At 46.7% G+C, this 18,509-nt stretch overlaps 2 protein-coding genes across 2 annotated transcripts; one reads left to right on the top strand and one right to left on the bottom strand.

The window, feature by feature from the left end:
- Positions 1-7,621: 7,621 nt before the first annotated feature.
- LOC123054143 (replication factor C subunit 4) lies at positions 7,622-11,482 on the top strand. Its single transcript, XM_044477839.1, has 7 exons — positions 7,622-7,880; positions 7,975-8,081; positions 8,167-8,268; positions 9,002-9,197; positions 10,548-10,676; positions 10,758-10,952; positions 11,032-11,482. The coding sequence occupies exons 1-7, from the start codon at positions 7,695-7,697 to the stop codon at positions 11,137-11,139; spliced, it is 1,023 nt and encodes a 340-aa protein (XP_044333774.1). The 5' UTR covers positions 7,622-7,694; the 3' UTR covers positions 11,140-11,482.
- Positions 11,483-12,143: 661 nt separating this feature from the next.
- LOC123054142 (homeobox-leucine zipper protein ROC4) lies at positions 12,144-17,900 on the bottom strand. Its single transcript, XM_044477838.1, has 9 exons — positions 17,629-17,900; positions 17,311-17,495; positions 17,110-17,227; positions 16,345-17,010; positions 16,155-16,256; positions 15,829-16,056; positions 14,502-14,664; positions 14,035-14,405; positions 12,144-12,872 (listed from the first exon to the last, which is right to left on the bottom strand). The coding sequence occupies exons 1-9, from the start codon at positions 17,785-17,787 to the stop codon at positions 12,510-12,512; spliced, it is 2,355 nt and encodes a 784-aa protein (XP_044333773.1). The 5' UTR covers positions 17,788-17,900; the 3' UTR covers positions 12,144-12,509.
- Positions 17,901-18,509: the final 609 nt, after the last annotated feature.

Below are 18,509 nucleotides of genomic sequence, written 5' to 3'. Positions count from 1 at the left end.
CATATGATTTCTTAGATTTCGATCGTTCTTTTTTTTCTAACATTCTGTGTTCTGTGCAGTGACACACATTGCACACTCATCCTCTTAAGCCCGAAATATTCCATGGCCACGTATTTCGACCCTGACCGTGACTCCAAGATAGACTACACAAATATCAAGAAAGTTCTTGATGATGCTCTCCCCGGCTACGCCGCATCTGGAGGCACCTTTAAGAGGCCATCTCGTAGGTACGGCAGGCACGTGTTCACCCACAATACGACGTTCCCCTGCGTCAAGCAGCCGCCTGGCGGTCAGAAGGATGCCTACTACGCCCTCCATCACATGCGGGCGATCGTACGGGACCATAATCACCTTCTGCTACCAAATAATCTCAAAGATTGGGCCGCAAGCTTGGCGGCAATCCAGGACGCGGACATCCGACAAGAATTCTTTCGCATCCAGTCGGAGTTTGCAGAAATCATCCATCAAGATGTCCTTCGTACCTCGGGGCAGTTCTACCTCAAATTTCAACCGTCCAACAGCGAGATAGACACAACGCTACAAATGCAGGCTGACAACGCCCGCGACTTCATGACCATCACGACAGACGGCGGCTTCATCCACGCTCCGGTCCCATGAGTCGAGTCGAAAGTAGTGATGCTATGTGTAGTTCTGAAACATTGATTAGCTCATGTTGTAATTAAACTTTAATGAACTTGTATGTCTCTTTGGTTTGGACAGTCGTTCAACTTAGATGTAATCGATGCTATTTATTAGTAGGACCATGAATCGTGCTATTAATGTCTTGCTTTTCTCTTCCGATCCTTTTGTTGCATACTTATATATTGCTTATGTATTGTCTGTTGTTTGGCTAGTGCATAGAGATGCCGTCGTATGTCGTGTACAAGGGTAAGGTTCCCGGAGTCTACGACGACTGGGAGGAGTGTCGGAGACAGGTTCACCGTTTCAGCGGTAACAGTTACAAAGGGTACACCACTAGGGCGGAGGCGGAATCTAGATACGCGCGCTATCTAGCGGGAGAGAGAGGAGGGAGCGTTGGAGGAACCGGATGAAGACCAGTTTCATCGCGATGATGCTCATCGTGATGACCGCAGCTCTCTTCTATGTGATGGTAGTTTAGATGATCGATATCGACTTGTAATGTGAAGACAAACTCGCTACTCGCGGTCTCGAGACTTGTAATGTTCTATCTTTGTTCGGTCTTTTGAATTCGGAGACTAATATGATGAATTGTATTCGGAGACTAATCTTCTATTGTATTCGATGAATCTGCTGTTGTTGTGTGGTGCTGCTTATATTCTGTCCAATAATATATTTTGTAATCTGTGCAAAAATCAGAAAAGAAAAAAATCCCTAATATACATACTAATGGCGCATCACACCAACGTGCGCCATTAGTATGCCAAAGGATACTAATAGCGCATCACACCGCAGTGCGCCATTAGTATGCCAGAGGATACTAATGGCGCATCACCCAGCAGTGCGCCATTAGTATGCCAAAGGATACTAATGGCGCATCACCCCGCAGTGCGCCATTAGTATGGCAAAGCACATGGGTATATATGGCCCCCTGGGAGGCATACTAATGGCGCACCGTGGCCTATACTAATGGCGCACGGCCTGGTGTGCCATTAGTATACCAGATACTAATGGCGCACCAGCGGTGCACCATTAGTAAAAAATACTAGTGGCGTGGTGCTAGTGGCGCACCAGTAGTGCGCCATTAGTAGGCAAAACTGGTGCGCCACTAGTAAGCCTTTTTCTAGTAGTGTAATCTAGATTATTGACTCTAGTGCAAGTGGGAGACTGAAGGAAATATGCCCTAGAGGCAATAATAAAGTTGTTATTTATATTTCCTTATATCATGATAAATGTTCGATCCAAAACTACAAGCAAGGGAATCAACTCTTATTGCCGTAAAGGAAAAATAACCCCTTTCCTTTATATATATATATATACAAGGAACAAGTAGCCTTCGTTTATTATTCATGCTAGAATTGTATTAACCGGAAACTTAGTACACGTGTGAATACATAGACAAACAGAGTGTCACTAGTATGCCTCTACTTGACTAGCTCGTTAATCAAAGATGGTTAAGTTTCCTAGCCATAGACATGAGTTCTCATTTGATGAACGGGATCACATCATTAGAGAATGATGTGATTGACTTGACCCATTCCGTTAGCTTAGCACTTGATCGTTTAGTATGTTGCTATTGCTTTCTTCATGACTTATACATGTTCCTATGACTATGAGATTATGCAACTCCCGAATACCGGAGGAACACTTTGTGTGCTATCAAACGTCACAACGTAACTGGGTGATTATAAAGATGCTCTACAGGTGTCTCCGATGGTGTTTGTTGAGTTGGCATAGATCGAGATTAGGATTTGTCACTCCAATTGTTGGAGAGGTATCTCTGGGCCCTCTCGGTAATGCACATCACTATAAGCCTTGCAAGCAATGTGACTAATGAGTTAGTTGCGGGATGATGCATTACGGAACGAGTAAAGAGACTTGCCGGTAACGAGATTGAACTAGGTATTGAGATACCGACGATCGAATCTCGGGCAAGTAACATACCGATGACAAAGGGAACAACGTATGTTGTCATGCGGTTTGACCGATAAAGATCTTCGTAGAATATGTGGGAGCCAATATGAGCATCCAGGTTCCGCTATTGGTTATTGACCGGAGACGTGTCTCGGTCATGTCTACATAGTTCTCGAACCCGTAGGGTCCGCACGCTTAACGTTCGGTGATGATCGGTATTATGAGTTTATGTGTTTTGATGTACCGAAGGTTGTTTGGAGTCCCGGATATGATCACGGACATGACGAGGAATCTCGAAATGGTTGAGACATAAAGATTGATATATTGGACGGTTATATTCGGACACCGGAACTGTTCCGGGTGATTTCGGAGAAAACCGGAGTGCCCGAGGGTTACCGGAACCCCCCCGGGGAACTAGTGGGCCTAGATGGGCCTTAGTGGAGAGAGAGAGGGGCGGCCAGGGCAGGCCGCGCGCCCCTCCCCCTTGAGTCCGAATTGGACTAGGAGGGGGGCGGCGCCCCCCTTTTTCCTTCCCCTCTCCTACTCGTTCCTCCCCCTCCTAGTAGGACTAGGAAAGGAGGAATCCTACTCCTACTAGGAGGAGGATTCCTCCCCTCCTTGGCGCGCCCTAGGGCCGGCCGGCCTCCCCCTTGCTCCTTTATATACGGGGGCAAGGGGGCACCCTAGAACACACAACAGACAACTTTCTTAGCCGTGTGCAGTGCCCCCCACCAGCATAATCCACCTCGGTCATATTGTCATAGTGCTTAGGCGAAGCCCTACGCTGGTAACTTCATCATCACCGTCATCATGCCGTCGTGCTGACGAAGCTCTCCCTCGACACTCAGCTGGATCGAGAGTTCGTGGGATGTCACCGAGCTGGACGTGTGGAGATCGCGGAGGTGCCGTACTTTTGGTACTAGGATCGGTCGGATCGTGAAAACATACGACTACATCAACCGCGTTGTCATAATGCTTCCGCTTACGGTCTACAAGGGTACGTGGACTACACTCTCCCGCTTGTTGCTGTGCATCACATAGATCTTGCGTGATCGTATGAATTTTTATGAAATTACTGCGTTCCCCAACAGAGTATTCAACCCAAATTTATTGATTCGACACAAGGGGAGCCAAAGAATATTCTCAAGTGTTAGGAGCTGAGTTGTCAATTCAACCACACCTGAAAGACTTAATATCTGCAGCAAATTATTTAGTAGCAAAGTAGTATGGAAGTAACGGCAATGGTGGCAAAAGTAACAGTAGCAGTTTTGTAGCAATCGTAACAGTGGCAACGGAAAAGTAACTTAGCAAAGATCAATATGTGAAAAGCTCGTAGGCAATGGATAGATGATGGATAATTATGTTGGACGGCATTCATCATGCAACGGTTATAACATAGGGTGACACAGAACTAGCTCCGGTTCATCAATATAATGTAGGCATGTATTCCGAATATAGTCATACATGCTTATGGAAAAGAAGTTGCATGACATCTTTTGTCCTGCCCTCCCGTGGCAGCGGGGTCCTATTGGAAACTAAGGGATATTAAGACCTCCTTTTAATAGAGTACCGGACCAAAGCATTAGCACTTAGTGAATACATGAACTCCTCAAACTACGGTCATCACCGGGAGTGGTCCCGACTATTGTCACTCCGGGGTTGCCGGATCATAACACGTAGTAGGTGACTATAACTTGCAAGATAGGATCAAGAACACAAATATATTCATGAAAACATAATAGGTCCAGATCTGAAATCATGGCACTCGGGCCCTAGTGAGAAGCATTAGGCATAGCAAAGTCATAGCAACATCAATCTTAGAACATAGTGGATACTAGGGATCAAAACCTAACAAAACTAACTCGATTACATGGTAAATCTCATCCAACCCATCACGGTCCAGCAAGCCTACGATGGAATTACTCACGCACGGCGGTGAGCATCATGAAATTGGTGATGGAGGATGATTGATGATGACGATGGCGACAGATTCCCCTCTCCGGAGCCCAAAACGGACTCCAGATCTGCCCTCCCCGGGAAGAACAGGGCATGGCGGCGGCTCCGTATCGTAAAACGCGATGAATCCTTCTCTCTGATTTTTCTCCCCGAAAGTGAATATATGGAGTTGGAGTTGAGGTCGGTGGAGGTCCAGGGGGCCCACAAGGTCGGAGGGCGCGCCCCAGGGGGTGGGCGCGCACCCCACCCTTGTGGCCAGGGTGTGGGCCCCCTTCTGTTGATTCTTTCGCCAATATTTTTTATTAATTCAAAAAATGATCTCCGTGAATTTTCAGGTCATTCCGAGAATTTTTATTTCTGCACAAAAATAACACCATGGCAATTCTGCTAAAAACAGCGTCAGTCCGGGTTAGTTCCATTCAAATCATGCAAGTTAGAGTCCAAAACAAGGGCAAACGAGTTTGGAAAAGTAGATACGACGGAGACGTATCATGCTTGGTCAGTGAAAATGATAGTCGCTTGCTGCAGGGGTGTGGGAGGTGGTGGAGTGGGGGTGGTTGTGCTCTGTTGAGATGATCTAGGCTCGCCCTTGCACTGGAATGGGTCTGATTTTTCATTTGAAGCCGGGTTAGCGGGGTCGTTACCCTCCTCTTTGGATCACCTGACTCTCATATGACACTTGTATCCGTGGGGTGTTGTTGGGTGGCGACCAGACGACCAACGTTCAAGGTTCTTCTCCTTGCTTGGTCAGATGGAGATGGAAGCTAAAGACCCCCTCCTTGCTGGTTGTGCTCGTGAGTTTCATGATGGTGGTTAGTGGCCGTGGTGCATCCAGAATCAGCTCGTTGGTGGCTCTTTGGTGGTTGAGCTTCTCGGGGGCTGGCAACGACACCGCTTGGTGTTGTCGAGAGGTCTTCTTCCCCCTGTGTGCTCTTCTTTGGTGGTCCTTTCGGGGTTCGGCTGTCTGTATGGTTTTTTTGTTGTGTTTCTTCTTTGTTGTTCTTCCCCGTGCACTTCGGTTCACTTGAACCCATTTGTATGGAGCTGTGAGGCTTCTAGGCAAATTCAATCGAATATATTCAGGCGGGGATTTACCCCCCCCCCCCCCCCGGCGGCCATTAAAAAAATAGTGGCAATGTGATTTTACAAGGGTAAATCAAGCGTTGCTTGAGCTCCCCCCAGTGTCGCCCGCCCTGCTGACTCAGGGGCGAAAAACCTAGTGCGCCACCCTTCCACCCAGCCCCTCCCTCCTCGCACCGCCACCATAGGCTCTGCCTGGGAAAGTTTGCCTAGATCCGAGGACGACGGCAGCGGGGCAACTCACTGGCTGGCGCGAGGTGGCAAGACGTGGTTCTCGTGCGTGTGCATGTGTGTGGCGGCGGTGCGGGTCGCTGACGAGGGCGGCAGACATGGGCCATCGGGGCGTGGGGCATTCGGTCGTCAGGCTGCTTTTGTGCAGTTGCTTGAGGGTCGACAACGACGTTGGTGGCGGAGGTTGCAGGGCGGCAGGAAGATGGTGAGCGAAAGGTGTGGTCAGTAGCGAGGGGTTACCTCTACTAGCAGCTGTCGGGGGGGGGGATATCTTGCTCTTGGTGTTGCCCCTCTTATCAACAACATGGAACACGGGGGATGGTGCAGGTGGTGGTGCCAGTGCAACGGCTTGGATCGATCCCCTTCGTCGATGTCAATGCTCAAGGTGAGCAATGACGTCTGGGGGGCTCCTTTTTGGATCCTATGAGGAGGCTTCTGCTGTCTAGCAGGGGGTGAGGTCTTTCTGGCGTGCAAGGTTACTGTTTGTAGGGTTTGTCGGCGTGCCGGTGATGACTTCCCTCTATAGTTTGGTCCTCCGAACTCCTCTCTACCACGTCGGTGCAACCTCGTTTTCCATGTAAGCTTACGAGCTTTTTGGAGGTTGGGATCTTGAATATGTGGATCTCCCAAGGCAACGACTCTTGGTTGGTTCATGTACATGGCGTTGGTTTGGAAAGACTATTGCTCTGATGAACCCTTCCACGACCAATGACGGCTGGTTGGCTACAGCGACAAAGAGAGCGCGACGCTCTATCGGGTTGGTGGGGTAGAAGAAGACGATCATCCCTAGAGACCACGATGTATTTCATTTTTTTATTGGTGTTGGTGCAGATGGTTTCATTAACGTATTTGAGGCATTTTAATGTAGGCGTGAAAAAATGTGCAAAATGACTTAACCTGAGCGTTTAACTTAGAGAGCGGCTAGGGTGCTTCTTGATTTTTTTGGACAATCTTTAGTAGTTCAGACACACTCCATAAAAATCGGCATGGCTTTTGCTACATCATCCATATGATGCAATGTTTTATGGAGTGGAAAGTAAACTCGAAGGAGACTTTGACGATATACCCGTTGTCACGTTGGTCTTCTAAGATGGAGTGAAACATCAAAAGAACAGACAACCGCGGAAAACATGTGACTCGTCCAGATCCAATTATCAATAATTTGATTTCTAATGGACTCAAAGGTTGTTAACTTCTTCCCTGCACGACAATGTAAGTTCAGACAATGTCATAGAAGTTTAATACCTCTACCCAATGAGATTTCCAACACAAAATAGTTTCTTGACAGTTTAAATTCCGCAAGGACCTATAATCCAATGAGCTTTCAATTTGTAAGATTAAGAAAACCAATAGATGATAAGTTGCCTTAAATGACCATGTGTATTCACATATAGATATAGAAGTTCGTCGTCACGTGGATCTTCAACAAACCACTGATTGTCTTGTCAACTTCAAGCGGTTAGCTGACACCATCATTAACAGTGTGTTATTCATAACCCATGAGCACAGATGAGTATCCTTATGTTCTTTTCTTCTAAATCTTTGTGTATTGCATTTCCACAAGCATTTCCCGTGCCGCACAAGCCAAACCGAATTTGGCTCCAAAATAGGGTGGGAAAGAGATGTAAAAATGAAAGAGATAGCAGAAAGACCTATAGGAAAATGTTGGTAAGATACATTTCATTTTTAATGAAAATCCTCCAGATCAGTGTGGTCGATCGCAGCCGTCCACCCAGGCCGTCGTCTTGAAAGCGCGACCGAGGGCCGGAATGAAAACCCTCGCGCCGCTGGCCCGGCAATTTCCCCACTATTCCCTCCACAACCGAAAGGTCCCCCCCCTCCCCTCAAAAAAAAAAAAACCCCACCCCAGCGCCATGGCCGCCGCCTCCTCCGCCGCCGCCGCCTCCTCCGCCGCCGCCGCCCCCGCCGACACGTACGACATCCCGTGGGTGGAGAAGTACCGCCCCAGCCGCGTCGCCGATGTCGTCGGCAACGCCGACGCCGTCAGCCGCCTCGAGGTCATCGCCCGCGACGGCAACATGCCCAACCTCATCCTCTCCGTAAGCGCCATTTCCTCGAACACCTTCCGCGCGCACCCTCGCAACACGGAAACCTCACCCCGTTTCCTCTACTCCCATGTCTTTTTCTCGCCAGGGGCCTCCGGGGACCGGGAAGACGACGAGCATCCTGGCGCTCGCCCACGAGATGCTCGGGCCCAGCTACCGCGAGGGAGTGCTCGAGCTCAACGCCTCGGACGACAGGTTGCTGCCGCCGTGACTTGATTTTGTACTTGCGGCCCGTGGCTGTATGAATTGGGCGTGTGATGGCCGATCCGTGCTTTTGCAGGGGGCTTGATGTGGTGCGGAACAAGATCAAGATGTTCGCGCAGAAGAAGGTCACACTGCCACCCGGACGGCACAAGATCGTCATACTGGACGAAGCTGACAGGTAATGCCATCCCCAGAGTGGGATTCAGGCCTGTGTGATGTCGGTGATAGCCCGAGAAATAAAAAGACATGTTAGTTACCTTGTTGCTAGCTCACCATCGGTTGGTTTCACACTCGAGAATGCTATGATTCATACTGGATTATGAACCGATGACTGGCCCACATTACAATGAACTAGATAGAGGTCATTGTATTTTTCTGTGAAAATAATCAGGGGAAACCCTACATGTATATATTAAAAAATGAATTGCTCAGAACCACAACTTCAGCAGAAATTTTAACAGTTTATCACGCATTTTGAGTCTTTTTTCATGGGACCACAGCAGAAATTTTAACAATTCATCACACCTTTGGCTTTCGAGTCTTTTTTCATGGAACCACAACTCTCGCTCTAACTATTCACACAGCACCCAAACCTCCCATTTGTTAGCAAATCTGACATGGTTGGCCCACTCATCAGAGCTTACTGAATAAACACGGCCCTTTCAATTGCCCCTAAACAGAATACAAATGTACATGTCAAAGGGCATTGCCCTAAAAACCAGACTCTCTGCCATGAATATCACACCAGAATGTTTATCATCGTAGTGACACATGGTATAGATAGCAACTCCATCTGCAAGTGTAGTATTACAATATTTTGAAGAGCTTGGATTATGGCTCGAAATGTTGTTCAGTGATATAGGTAACTATGTTTTCAGTTTCTGTTTGTGCCTCACACTTGCTATGTGCAGCATGACAACAGGAGCACAGCAAGCACTGAGAAGAACCATGGAGATTTATTCCAACACCACAAGATTTGCTCTTGCATGCAATACTTCATCTAAAATCATTGAACCCATCCAAAGTCGCTGCGCTATTGTCCGGTTCTCGAGGCTTTCAGATCAGGAGATCCTTGGCCGCCTTATGGTCGTGGTGGCAGCTGAGAAGGTAATGTTTAGTAGCCCTGGTAGTTGCAACTTTGCAAGGACATAGCTATTGGAGGGTACTGTCTTTGTTGGCTCAGTTAGAAGATAAAGCTGGGACTTAGCTGTTCATTCATACCGCCATAACTGTCAAATACATTTACCCAATGTGGACTCCTGGATGTTTATGCATGTGAACTGCTGAAACCCTTACTCATACGCATAATTTTCCAACCACCTTAAATTATTGTCAATTTAATGTGCTTTGTCACTAATTGAAGATTAAGAGAACCCCCTTTTTCTGATACATGATCCGACATATGTTTTGTTATTTTTTATAACATTGAGGATATGTTTGCATGTATTAACTGTTCTTATTTATTTATAACATCGTCTGCCATTCACTTTTGACCTTTCACCCTGCTTGTCATCTGTGCATAATGATTGTAAATTAATATTACTAATGATTATATAAGAGCACTCAGATGACAGTCCTGTTCCGCAGTTAAGGAAAATGAAATTAGCCTTTTTCTTTACGAGCGGGAAAGGCAGAACTACAACTGTATATGAATTACAGGGTACCTTAATAAATAATCAAGAAGATTAATTTGGTATCATGAAGAATTATCTCCTAGTTGGAGAGATAATTTGCAGTGCTGATAAGTAGCTGTAGTTTAGGGTACTGATTCCAACCACCATGAGCAGCAATAGAGATATGCATCTTGCTGGTGCCATTACACAGTTTGGTTGCTTGACTGCTGCTCTTAATTCTTACCTGAACATGTAGAGGCTTTGCTGCTGATATGGTATTTAACCGTGAATGCTTCCGATCCCTATTATCATAAGTAATGGGATCAGACAAGTATTTAATGCTAATTGACTGTTCTTGCTGAAGAGGTTGTTATTTTCTGAACCAGTTAATTAAGATTATATGGCAACTAGTGCATGTGGAGTGGCTGTTACTGTGAACTGATAATAATCCTGTAACTAGATAGTTAAAGAAAAGCATACACTTTGCCTATCCCATGAGGATAAGTCAGTTTGGCCTTAGCAAGTAGTACCTGTGTAACTACTTTACTGAATGTACTTCAAGGCTCACTGGTCTGAGTCAAGAGGTGCATATCCTATTGGTCATCCTAAACTGTTGAACAGACTGAGTTGTTCGATATAGAAACTTATTATTTTGCGATTTGGTAACAAGGATGGTTGATATGAGACCTCCAGGAGCTTACTTACCTGCAAAACTGCAAACAGGCAACTCCCAGTTTTGCGAATTTCAGTTGTTATTATTATTATTATTTTGTAGTGTTGAAATCCATTTGATCATGCTGATACCACCATATTGTTCTTACTGCCTGTATGTTGATCAATGAAGGTCCCTTATGTGCCAGAAGGTCTTGAAGCCATCATTTTTACTGCTGATGGTGACATGAGGCAAGCTTTGAACAATTTGCAAGCTACAGTCAGCGGGTTCCGTTTTGTTAATCAAGAAAATGTGTTCAAGGTTGGCACGAGTTATCTCTTTTTGCATCATCTGAATTCTGCAATACTTCTTCAATTAACAGCAACGATGAACTGGTTCTAGGTATGCGATCAACCACATCCCTTGCATGTCAAGAGTATGGTGAAAAATGTACTCGATGGGAAGTTTGATGAGGCCTGCTCTGGCCTAAAGCAACTCTATGATTTGGGCTACTCTCCTACTGACATCATCACTACCCTCTTCCGTGTCATCAAGAACTATGACATGGCTGAATATCTGAAGCTGGAACTGCTGAAGGTAAACCCAGTCATGTTGTTTATGCCGTCGTCTCTTCTGATTTATACCGTCAACTAAAGTTTCATGTTTGTCCGCACAGGAAACGGGATTTGCGCACATGAGGATCTGTGATGGCGTTGGGTCATTCCTTCAGCTTTCTGGCCTTCTGGCCAAATTTGCTCTGGTGAGAGAAACAGCAAAGGCCTAACGCTGTGCAGCTGCTCTGACACCAGTTAACAGTGTTGTCATGCATAGCCTATTTTATCGCTCCTCTGTCGTGGTATCTCAGTGTGTAAGATAGTTCTTTGCTGAAGTGAACTATTTATGCTTGTTTAGCATCGGAGATGTAGTTGTAGCCTGTAGTGACTAGTGAGGAGACTGAGTCCTCGTAGTTCGAGTACTGCTGTATTTCGGAACTAATCTGGGTATTTTTCGGGTCTTTTGTAGTCTATTGAGCTGTCGTACCACCATCATGAAGGAACCGTCAGTTATCCAAGTCAACTGCATATCAATTATGGATTGGCAGAAAATGGATTCATCATTTCCTTGCATTTTTATTTTAGGTCTGAATTTTACAGTCCAACTGTCTGAATTTATGAACAGAGTTTACGAAAGTTGTCTTCTAATCCTGAGCTCAAATGCTCTGGCTACGGATAGTAAAATCTGAAAAAAACAAGAAAAAATTCAAAAATTTCTGATTTTTTTACAACAAACATTGCATGGGTTTCTGCCTGCGTGCAAACTGTTGAAATTGCATCTGTGGAGGTCTCGGTAAAAAATAACAAAATCAACACTCCAAAATGCTTTCAAAAATAATTTTCTTGGAGCATCGATTTTGTTTCTTTTGCCCGGAGCATTAAGGATGTTTTTTCTTCATGAAAATTTGCATGTATGCAGAAAATTCAGTAATGTTTGTTGCCAAAAATCTTGAGATATTTTTGTTTTAAACATTTTTTTTATTTTGCTGTTCATGATGCATTTGAGCTGAGTGTAGAAACTCCATGTCCCAGAGTTTACAGCTACTTTGTGTTCACATTTCCGTGCCCTTGCACCATGACTGTTGCTCCCTACGTCCCAAAATGAGTGTGGTGGAACTAAAACCACGACGCTTATTTTGAAACGGCGGGAGTACATGACAAAACAACATTACAAAGGTGATTATTTCTAGTAGATGACTATTGCTTGCTGGATACCATTCTTGGGACCTAAGGCTGCCTCAAAAGAAACCGAACATATGGCCAACGGAACATGGCCATTCAGAGCGAGTTCCTACAGAAAGCATCACATCTTGTTATCCCCAAAACATGGAACCTCATAGCTACCAACACTACCAAGTCCGGGCCAAAATGCAAACAAAAGCTTAAGAAGACTAGCCTCCAACTGTCTGTCCAAAATGCAAATGCCATGGTAGAGAACAGCCGGGAGAAGGCCGAGTCAATACCCGAACCACCACCATTGTCCTTACCACCCAGCAAAGGCCACACTCCTATTTTCGCGGTTCGTTCTTGACTCTTAGGACCCTTCACCGTCTGCTCGCTCGCTCCTAGGCCAAAAAGGTTCCCCGGTCTCCAAGCTCGCTCAGGCGTCGCAGCGCAGCGCCGTCTTGATCCTGTTGATGGTGCAGGAGATGAGGCTGTCCACGGTCTGCACCGACTCCACGGTGAGCTTCCCGGTGGGCTGCCTGTTCCCGAGTATCTGGAACGCCACGGTGAGCAGCGAGCCACATGTCTTGTGACCGTCGTCGCCAGACATGCTTGGACCGCCGGGCAGAATGGCGAAACCGGATGGCAGGAGCATGATCGATGCCGGGTCGCCTTCTCCGCCCATGACACGGCGCATTGCTGGGATGTCCACTGGGGTGTACACCACCATTGAGCCGGATGCATCTGTGCACGTCTCCTGTAGGATCAGAATGCTGCTGTCCTGGTGGGTGTTTGGGGCCTGTCCATGTAATGTAAGACATTAGGGTTGAGGTAAGAAAAAGGAAGGCCAGGAAGAAATCAAGCACGATTAACATCCTGAAGCCAGAAATGATCAAACAACACGATGAGGTTTTCTGTCAATTAGATGCTTATGATCACCCAAAATGGCACAGTACATGTTCACAGAAACTAGATGGAAGTTCACACAGATTTAGAACAAAAAAAACCTTGCTGTTTTCATATATGTCTCCACTTGACTGCATGAATTATTAAAAAAAACATTTGATCTCGAGCCTTGCTGTTTTCATATATGGACGTTTGATTTCGAGCACTTCCATTGATAACATACTACTCCCTCCGTCCTAAGCATCTAAAAGCACGAATTGCAGTAATTCAAGCTTGACTACACGAATCCTAAAAGCACATCTAATTTGGTTTTGGAAAAGAACTTCGATACCAACACACATCCTAATTTACTTCCTACATTCAGTCTCTTGCTGTTTTCTTCTATTACGAAATGACACATTTGGGCGCGTTCCCAAGAAAATAACGATTGCTGTTTCATATTTCTCCTCCAATAAATATATCTGACCATTGCCTTTTCAAGTTCTATGCTAGTTAAAATTATACAAGACATTTATGTCGAGTACTTTCATTGATAAACATACTAGTAAATTTCATGATTTTGTGTACAACTGTAGTAATTCAAGCTTGACTGCATGAATCCTAAAAGTACCGTCTAATTTAGTTTTGGAATAGAAGTGGTAGCAAGGCTGGTGAAAACATCTTACGTTCTTCCTCAAGAATATAACTTCAACTTCACACGCTTCATTCGTCATCATGCTCAGTATTAACTTTTTTTTGCAAAAAAGGAGGATCACGCCCCGCCTCTACATCATTTGACGCACAGAGCCAATGCTCGGTACTAACTATGCCTGACCCATATCTACACGTTACACCTTCTGAACAAACATTCAGAGCACAGAAACAAGTTTTAAATATACGTGTTTTTTCTTCTTCCGAAAATCTAAAGTGATGCATTGTTCCCAAGACTAAAGCACCAAATGAGCTCAGCTTCTAGATCACTGAAAAGCCTCCCGACTACTAGTCAGTTAAACATGCAATGTTTCTAATAAGCATAGAAGGAGCAACAACTAGGCGAAGCTATAGATAATACTCACAGTGGCCTTCAGTAGAGATACGGCATTGCCATTCTGTTGCCCCTTGTAGATTTTTGTCACCTCCTGCATAGGGCCACCCTTGCTTAGGATGTCCCATTCAGCTCGGGTTTTCTCATTGCACAGGAAGTTGAAAAGCCGTTTGGGTGTTACAAGCATCCACACCGATGTGGCAGCACACAGCACCACACCAGCTGGCACCCCAGGTTCATCCACACTCCTACGTGCCATGATACGCACATCCTCCCCAATGCTCCCCGTGACGTCATCCAGTTTGCTCCATTCAGCAGAAGATGCGCTCACCCCCGCACAGAAGTTGTCCATCATCCTCTCTGCCAACCTCAGCAAGCTCCGTGATCCTTCCAACATGGCATCTGTGAAAAATGTGGTACATTGCCATTTTAATTCCAAGGAAGCAATACCATACAAAGCATGTCACATAGATGTTGCAGATTATCATATTTCTGTACCTGACGAGTCTTGCTTCGGCATGAGAACATCCAAGCAGTCATACTGGCGCTGTAGTGTCGCAAGCCACCGCCCTGCACCAAGGGCAAGGCCAGACCGAAGGAGAGGCCGGTAGAGCTGGTGCACGGAGGATTCATCGTATACTGTATGTTCAACCCATGTAACCTGCAGCGTAAATTCAACTGCATCTGTTAGCACGTAAGTGCATGAATGCATGCCCAAAACACAATCTCAAGCTCTGCAGTGCAATTCTACTAGTGTCAGGTACACTAGTGTAAGTATTTTTTATTTTTTTTGCTGGAACACTAGTGTAAGTATTTGGTATGCAGTGTTAGCAAATCATATTTTTACGTTTTGCCGAAATATTTTGACCAAGTTTTTAATATGAAGAAGAGCAGAGAATAATTTAGACTAATTCTATCTCAAGATACCAACCTATTATGAACTCCTACATTGTAACATGTATCGAATGATTACATTCCAATAAAACTATAATTTGACACATTTCCCACACTGTTGATTGCACCTAATCAACAAACGATGAGTCGTAGAAGGGAAGATAAACAGGAAACCACATAACATGACTGATAAACGAACAGCTGATCCTTCTTCAGATGCACTGATGCACGGCCTGTGTGATATGCCACACGTATGGCAGACATAACCCCTTGTCAACTTATGGACAGATAGCACAGAAAAAAGCTGATGGTACGTGAATTAGATGTGCAAAAAATAACTGAACCTTCCTCTTTAAAAGACTAAAAGTACCTTCCATGAAGACAAACAATAGACTTAGTGGTCAAGATCTTAAATTCTCGACAATGAGACAAATTGATCATATTGTGGGCAGTTAGTATAGGGTTTTCGTTTCAAGAACTGGACTCAAGATTAAACAAAGAAAAGGCACATGCTTGGGAAGAAATACTGGATTATAAATCCAGTTAATTATTCACAAATCACTTGTTTACCCTGTCCGCTGACAATCGATTACCTAACTTGAGGTGGTGGGCTTGCAACCACAGTTACTTAATCTATTGAAAAACTGAGCCTACCCTTTTGGCTTTGTGAATACTATACAGCACGGTTATCAGTCAATAACACACTAAACCAACTGAAAAAGCACTCTGAAAAGAACATTCTCATGTGGTTATGCAGAACTGGAACAAACTTGCATTTCGCATTCTGAAAAGATCATTCTCATGTGGTCATGCAGAACTGGTACTAATAAATGAACACAGAAGCAGGCGAGTTTGAGGCGTGCTAACATTGCTGTCAATTGCCAACCCAAGAACATGATGTGAACAAGTGAATGTAGAGAGGATGGTGTACCTTGCAGAAGCCACTGGGGGTATCTTGCACCACACAGCCAGAAGGCAGCCTCCGGCACTTCATATTTGCAGTGGTGGATGCCACGGCTAGGCCTTGCTCCATTCCCAACCCATCCATGGAAACATCCACTACAGCCCATAAACCCTCACCCAACTGTTTGCAGAACCTGAGAAATGCCACCTCCCTAACAGGGACAAGAGGTGAAAGAACCTGCAGCTTTGCCTGCATCTGTTGCAATGATAGACGAAACACTTAGTGGATGCTACAATTAAGTGACTATAAGACGTGCATATGGACACTGGATACTGATCAACACGAACACTCACAAGCAGCAATGCACCATCTCTATTCCCTGCAGCTCCAGTAGAGATCTCCTCGGTCGTCGACGATTCGGCGATTATGCACGAGAAAAAACGGGACCACCGTCTCTGAAGCAAGATTTCAAAACAGGCAATGTAAGTTCAGACATACAGGGAATAGCAACGAGAAGGGAGGGCATAGTGAGATGAGGGCAACCTCATCCAACAGAGTCTCCACAAGCTCGACGCTGCCGTCACTGCTTACAATGCCGGACTCCCTAGAGGCCTCGGATACAAACCCCGGGGGCTTGACCCCTATGGCTGGTGAGAAGGTCCTCAAGTACACTTCATGGTTGAGCGTCTCCTTGGCAAGGGAACCAGGCAAGGGTACATTTGGAATCCACAACGGCTCGTCCATCTGCGCCATCTTGACAAGCTCATCCATTGCACTCGTCGCAAGCTCCAAGAACACGGACCTGTCGATGCCAGCCTTCGCCATGGGCGTGATCGCCATTCCCACTGTTTGGCTGGAGGGGCTGCCCGTGAACTCGGTGACCGTCGAGTTGGCCACGGTGGCCGACGGCATTGAGCCAATGCGCTCCACTGGCGAGCCTGGCGTTGGTGGCGCCGCCACGAAGGAAATGGACCTGCCAAGGAACGCGGAAGCGAGAGCGCAGAGCCGGCTGAGCTCGTTCTTGAGCGTGGCGTTCTGGACGCGCAGGTCCTCCTCCAGGGACGGCGACTCGTCGAGCATCGCCGGGACCGGGCCGCCACAGCCGCCACACACTGGATGCGCCATCTCCACCCGGAGGGACAGGTTCTCGGCGCGCAGTTTGCCGTTCTCCGCCATCAACAGCTGGTTCTCGTGCATCAGAGATTCCCTCTTGCAAGATGAACCACCACAGAGAGGAATCAGCCGTGTTGTAAGTGCACGAGTAAAGGATCGAGAGTGTTGGAGCGCTCGATCAGACTGGTTAATTACCTTCAACTGCGTGCGGCGGTTCTGGAACCAGAACTTGACCTGACTCGGCTGGAGGCGGACCCTCTTGCCCAGCGCCGCCCGCTGCTTCTCGTCTGGGTGGGGGCATTGCTCGAACAACCTGCACCGATCAACAGCGGCATGCATGAGCATGATGAAAGAAGCGAGCACGGCATGAAGGGACGTATGGGTACACGCGCGTACGCTTGGAGCTCCTGGATCTGCCGAGGGGTGTGGCGCGCGTTGGGGGGCCTCTTGCGCTTGCCGTGGCGGCCAGGCTCTGGCGCGACCTCGTCGTCCTCGCCGCCGCCGGCATCGCCTCCGGAGACGGCGTGGAGGTGGCGTGTCATCGGCCGGCTGCCGTCCTCCGCCTTCACGACGCCGGCGGCCTGCGGTTAGCCACGGGAAAGGGATCAATGCAAAGAAAAGGCACGCCTTTCGCAGTCACCGGGCCGGACCACAGAAAGAAGAAGAAACCCCAAATAGTTGCCACTACACGACGTGGAGTAAGAGGGCGCGTACCGGGGCAAGGGAGGAAGGCGGCGAGAGGGAGGAGGAGGCGAGGGCGCCCGGGCCGGCGGCGGGGTAGCAGGGGAACCCGTTCATGTCGGGCGCAGGTCCGCCGCCGGCGTCGTTGCCGTCGAAGAAACCCCAAAGGGCCATGCCCTTTTCCCTCGGCATTTGGGAGGAGAAGGCAGGGCAAAGCCTGCGGCAGCGCAGTGAACCGCGTGCTTCTCGGGCGCGACGCTGTGTCGGGTGTCAACCAGTTTTCTTCAACCACTCCCTCACGCCTTCCGTTAAAATATGGACGTCGATGACTCCCGAACGTTCCGTTGGGAGCACCCCAGACCGAACGTTTTGTTCGGGACGGGAGGGAGCATGGACCGAACAAACTCATTCGGGAGGAGATCGCCCTAGCGCGAACGCCCCAACCACCGGGCCCGAAAAGCAAAACAAAAAATAAATAAAGCCCATATTAAGTTATGACTAGTTTTTTTAGCAAAGTTATGACTAGTAAAAGGCCCAGTTTTTCTGTGCACAACAAAATTGCCATGGACTTTTGCAATTCTATTAAAAAAATTACCATGTTCAAGTTTATATTTTAAAAAATGGCTCAAAAAAAGGAAGAAGTCATGGCAATCTGCATCTCACCAGTACGAAAAATTGCCATCAGTATGATGTTTATAAAAAAAATGAAAAGTTGCCATGAAGTGATATGGTGAAAGAAGTTCTCTCCAGACACATAGAAAATTTTCGGAAAAAGAATGGAGAAAACATCTTAAGTTGTGATGATATCGTACATGTAATCCCCATGGCAAAACAAATTTCAAAGGATCAAAACTTTTTGCCATGGCAAAAAGAAATTTGAAAGAACAAACTCGTTGTGTTCTGAATCTAATTTG

This window comes from Triticum aestivum, chromosome 2D, assembly GCF_018294505.1.
Source record: "Triticum aestivum cultivar Chinese Spring chromosome 2D, IWGSC CS RefSeq v2.1, whole genome shotgun sequence".
Lineage (NCBI taxonomy): Eukaryota > Viridiplantae > Streptophyta > Magnoliopsida > Poales > Poaceae > Triticum > Triticum aestivum.
The sequence above is the reverse complement of the archived record's forward strand: the minus strand, read 5'-3'. Positions and strand labels throughout refer to the sequence as shown.